Source organism: Notamacropus eugenii, chromosome 1 (genome assembly GCF_028372415.1).
Source record: "Notamacropus eugenii isolate mMacEug1 chromosome 1, mMacEug1.pri_v2, whole genome shotgun sequence".
In the NCBI taxonomy this organism is placed as follows: domain Eukaryota; kingdom Metazoa; phylum Chordata; class Mammalia; order Diprotodontia; family Macropodidae; genus Notamacropus; species Notamacropus eugenii.
In genome coordinates this window covers 621,694,778-621,699,972 of record NC_092872.1, presented here as the reverse complement: position 1 = coordinate 621,699,972, position 5,195 = coordinate 621,694,778, and the positions used below count along the sequence as shown (strand labels likewise).

Here is a 5,195-nt window from a genome sequence, read left to right as displayed (position 1 = left end):
AGCCCTCACTTGGAGCGCCCCCTCCCCCCACCAAGGCTTTCAGGAGGCGGAGCCTCATGATGGACACTTCCTCATTGGCCCTCTCGGAGTCTCACGTGAAAAGGAAGCGTGGAGAAAGGAGGGGAGGGAAAACCTTCGGAGTACGGGGCGTGGCCCGCTAAGTGGGCGGGGCGCCCTGTTCCCGGCTCAGGCCCGCTGGGGCTTGTAGCCGGGGTCGTCGTGCGCGTGCGCGCGCTGCCACTAGCGCTCTGGGCCGTGTCTGGGATGATGGAGGAAGCGGAGGCGACGAAGCAGTGAGCGGAGCCCGGGGAAAGAACCTGCATGGATTCGTTCTCCTGCGCCTCGGGGCGCCGGCGGCGGCGGCACTGGCTGCTGGAGCTGCTGCTGCTGGCGTGTCTGGGGCCAGCCCTGGGAGCGGCGCAGGCAGGTGCGTGGCCTCCGCACTCCCTTGAGGGAATCTGGCTCGTCCCTCTCCTTGCTGAGGGTGCGGGGGGCGCGGCGGGGCAGGGGCAGGGGCAGGACTGCGCTTGGAGCAGGCCTTGGGGTGGCTGGGCCGGAGCCATCCCCCCCATCTCCCCGATCCTCCAACTTTAGCCTTTCCTTTGTACCGGCCTCCGTCTCCCTTTCCGTAGGCTTTCACCGCTCTGGACCCAAACTGCCCCCTGTACCCCGGGCTTCCACTCCGCCGTACCCCAAACTCTCCCCCCCATGTCCCTGACTTCCACTCCTCTGTACCCCGGGCTTCCCAGCCCATTCCCCAGGCTTTCACTCTTCTGTACTCCAGGTTCCCCCCTATATCCCAGACTTCCACTCCTCTGTACACTGGGCTCCCTCCCACTTTACCCCTTGCTTCTACTTCTGTGTACCCCCAATTCCCCCCTTTAGCCCATGCTTCCCCTCTTCTGTACCCCAAACTGCCCCCCTGTACCCAGGTTTCCTCTCCTCTGTACCCCGGGCTCCCTCCCACTTTATCTCAGGCTTCCACTCCTCTGTACCCCAAGCTGCTCCCCGTGCCCCAGACTTCCACTCCTGTACACTGGGCTCTCCTCCATAACCCAGGCTTCCATTCCTCTGTTCACTGGGCTCCCTCCTACTTTACCCCAGGCTTCTACTCCTCGAAACCCTGGTTTTCCCCCATTTCCTTTATCAGGAGCTTTACCGTGGGCTCCCCTCTGTACCCTGGGCTCCTTCCCTTTACCCATGCCTACCTCTGCCCCCCCTTTACCCGGGATCTGGCCTTTTTACCCCAAAGATACCCCTGCAGCTTCCCCCCTCCCTCTTTTCCACACAGTTCTCAACTCGGGACCTTTATTGTTCCCGTCTCCTCCTCCCCATCCTCCCCATCCCTTCTAGTCCTGACCTCACATCATCTGAACTCTCAAGGTCAAACCCCGAAGTCTGTGAGTTGAGTGTAAAACTATGTTAATAAGGAGACTACCTCCCTCCCCTAACTGGTCTTGGTTCTCTGAAAGCTTTGGGATATTGTCCTGTAGATGGGTGGTGATTTGGATGTGGGACCTCCCTACAAATTTAGGAGTTCAGGATATTAGAGATGCCAGAAGGTAGGATAAAAAGACCAGGTGTAGTTTAGATGACACTCTTTTGTCCTTAGTGTTTCTCTTTGGATTTTAAGTGCCCAGTTTATAGTTTGGCAATCTTTTTCCTTCCACAAATTGACTTTTGTCTCAGTTTGAGATCAGTCAGCACTTGGGGTTAGTCATTGCCGGTCATGTCCTAACTTCTTCCTGGAAAAAACTCTAGCTCTGTAATTACTGCATCGAATTCCTTATTTGCCTGAAAGAAGTGTGGCTGGGTTTTGTTTGTTTGTTTGTCTGTTTTTAATCATATCACAAAGTGATGGAATATATTTGCTGCCATGGGAGTTTTATGGTGGTGATAGGAGCTAGCTATCAGTGGAGAGCTGCTGATCTTATGGAAACTCATAACTTGTACTTTTTAAAATCCCAATCAGATTGCTCTTTTGAAAAAAAATACCGAATTTAGTTCAGTCTAGAAATTTTGGAGCCCTGAGTATTCCAGTTAAGCAGAAAGTCCCCAATTCATTTCTTATTGTCCATTTTAGATACTTCAGAGGCAGTTGCTAAGGTGAACAGAAGTGCTGGACCTAAAGTCAAGAAAATCTGAGTTCAAATCTGGTCTCAGATACTTACTAGCTGTGTGGTCGTGGGCAAATCACTTAACCTTTGTTTGCCTCAGTTTCCTTCTCTGTAAAATGAAGGTTATAGTACTGGGGATGGTGTGAGTAAATGTAAGTAAAATGAGTTAGTATTTGTAAAGTGTTCCTGGCACATATATAAATGTTTATTCCCTTTTCTTTGCCCACATTTTACAGATGAAGAAATTGAAGCTTAGAGAAATTAAATGACCTTTTTTCAGAGTTGCGCAACTAGTTTAAAGTCTGGGGTGGGTTTTGAACATAAATCTTCCTGACTACAAGTTTAGTTAGTGCTCTATCTCTCTAAGCCAGATTATCACAAGGTTGGTTGGGGCAAGGTTGCAAAGAGCTTTAATGCTAAATAGAGTCTGTATTTGAAGCGGAGGTAACAGAGAGCCATTGGAGAATGATGATACTAAGATTGATAACCTAGGTGACTAGAAGGATGGGAATGCCCTTGACAGAAGTAAGGACATTTGGAAGAGAGGTGGAGTTTGAGGGAAAGATGCATAGTGAACATGTTGAGTCTCAAGTAGTGGAAATTTCTCTTTAATTCGAAAATTTCACTTTTTTGTGGTAGGTCTTTATCAAATATTGTTAACTGATCTTTTACAATGTACTTATAATTTCATGAGTGTAGTTTGGGATTTGTTATATTGCACTTTTATCTATGATTTTGCCTAAGTTGTTGTAAAGTAATGAATTATTTATGACCTTACTCTAAGATAGACTAGATCTTTTTCTAATATTTTCACTAGCCTTATAATAATATTAGTATGTATTTAGCATTTTAAGATTTGTCAAAAGACTTTACAAATGTTTAGTCATTTGATCCTTACAATCATCTTGTGAGATAGGTGCGATTTTTATCTATATTTTATAGATAAGGAAATGACTTTCCTAGGGTCACACAGCTAATAAGTAATAAATCTCAAAAAGTCAGGATTTGATTCCTGGTCTTCCTGATTCCAAGTTCAACACTATTGTGTTACTAAGCTCACTTTCCTAATTGGATTGGGCGGGGGGGGGGGTAAATTTGAACAAATGTCTGAAAACTAAATGTAGATTATTAGAATAAGGTATCTGGAAGAGAGCAGTTTAAAAAAGACAGCTTTAAAAACATAAGTGTGAGTTTCTTTGTGGTAAGTAGTATCTATTGGTTATCATTTGTTTTTAATGATACATTGTAGAATGGTGCATTCATTTTGATGTTTGTAATTGCTTGTGGCATGACTTCATTTCAAAATGGAAATGGTTATGACAGAGTAAATGGGGTAAAAGGCTGACAAGGGCATCTTTATTTTTAAGTGTTTGATTGTGAAAAGCCTTCCTTATTGAGTAATTCGTTGTGAGCATACATTCTTTAGAAATTAGTTGCATCTTGGACTTTGGAAGGAAAACTGTGGGTTTGTATTTTCCACTGTCTATTCAGAGGTACGTTTTTTATCATGTGACATTTGCCACTTTAGTTCTGCTAGTAGTTTTTCACAGAATCAAAGAATTAGAAAACACTTTGAAGATCACCCAGCCCCATCTGTCATAAAAAAAAGAATCTCCTCACGAGCGTGCTGAACAAATGGTTATTTAGCTTTTGCTTGAAGACCTCCAGAATAGGGGAACATATTACCTCTTGAGCCAGTACAATAATCTTTGGAGTTCTTTTTGTTAGGAAGTCGTAACTGATATAAAGCCAAAATCTGCCTCATTGCAACTTACACCTGTGAAAGTTCTACCTTCTGGGACAAAAAGCTTAAGCCTACTATGTCTTCTGTATGACAGCTCTTTTTAAAAATTTATTCATTCATGTATTCATTCTTAACATCATTTTTAAAAATTCTGAATTCCAAGCTCTTCCTTCCTCCAGCTCCTTCCTGACCTGTTGAGAAGGCAAGCAATATGATATCACTTATACATGTGAAGTTATGCAAAACATATTTCCATATGGCAACTTTTCACATATTTGACAGCCTTGTCTTCACTTTTTACAAGCTAAAGATTCAACCATTCTTCATACAACATGGTCTCACTGCTTTCCACCATCTTGGTACTCCTCCTTTAGGTACTCTTAAACTTACCATTATTGTTTGTCCTTCATTCTCCAAAAAGACCATGACATCAGGAAGGTGATGTCATGACTTGCAAGTGAATTGGATCTAAGTGAGGCAAGACTGTGCAAAGTTTCCAGCTTCACTCTCTTCTCAGGAGCCATCTAGATTAAAAAGTCCAAGGTCTCTCACTGCATCCAGGGCCATCTCCAGTTATCTTGATCTATATCTTGCCATTGGACCCAGATTACTCTGGGAGAGAGAATGAGGCTGGTGACTTTGCACAGCCCTGCCTCACCTAAATCCAATTCATTTGCAAGTCATGATATCACCTTCTTACTGTCATGGTCTTCTTCAAGAATGAAGAACAAACAATGATCTGTGAGTAGTAGTAGCTGCCCCCCTGGGGACCCAACTGACTAGTTTCAGTTGGGCAGTGTAACTCCCTTCCTTCCTTTGTCTGGCCTTACGTCCCTCCCTCTTTCTCTCCCTTCTTCCCTCCCTTCCTTCCTTTCCTCCCTCCGACCCTCCCTCCCTCCTTCCTTCGTCCATCCTTCCCTCCCTCCTTCTCTCCCTTCTTCCCTTCTTTTCTGTCTTCCCTCCCTCCTTCTCCCACTGTCCATGTAGGGAATCATACCCTTACCTGTAGATGCTCTGCCCAAAGGAATATAAATTTTGATTGCTCAGATTTACTAAATCCCTTTCTAAAGTGTGGTACTCAGGAATGAATACAGTGCTCTAGATTAGCCTGACCAGGGCAGAGTATTATCACATTGCTCTTTCTGAACATTCAGCCTCATAGCATGCTTTTGTGCTTGTTGTTGGCGGTTCTCCTATCATGTTGTTGACATGTTGAGCTTGTAGTTGACTAAAACTTCACATCTTTTTCAGAAAAACTGCTCTCTAGGCACACCTCTCCCAATTTGTACTTGTGACGCTGATTGTTGGAGTTTAGGTATTGGGTTTTTTAGATA

General features: G+C 44.8%; 1 protein-coding gene across 2 annotated transcripts in view; it reads left to right on the top strand.

Moving 5' to 3' along the window:
* Positions 1-89: 89 nt before the first annotated feature.
* ADAM9 (ADAM metallopeptidase domain 9) overlaps positions 90-5,195 on the top strand; it is a 107,582-nt gene continuing 102,476 nt past the window's right edge. For both annotated transcript variants that reach the window (XM_072635117.1, XM_072635116.1), the window contains exon 1: positions 90-427. In XM_072635117.1, coding sequence (XP_072491218.1) covers positions 322-427 — 106 coding nt within the window. In that variant the 5' untranslated portion in view covers positions 90-321. The remainder of the gene's footprint in view (positions 428-5,195) is intronic.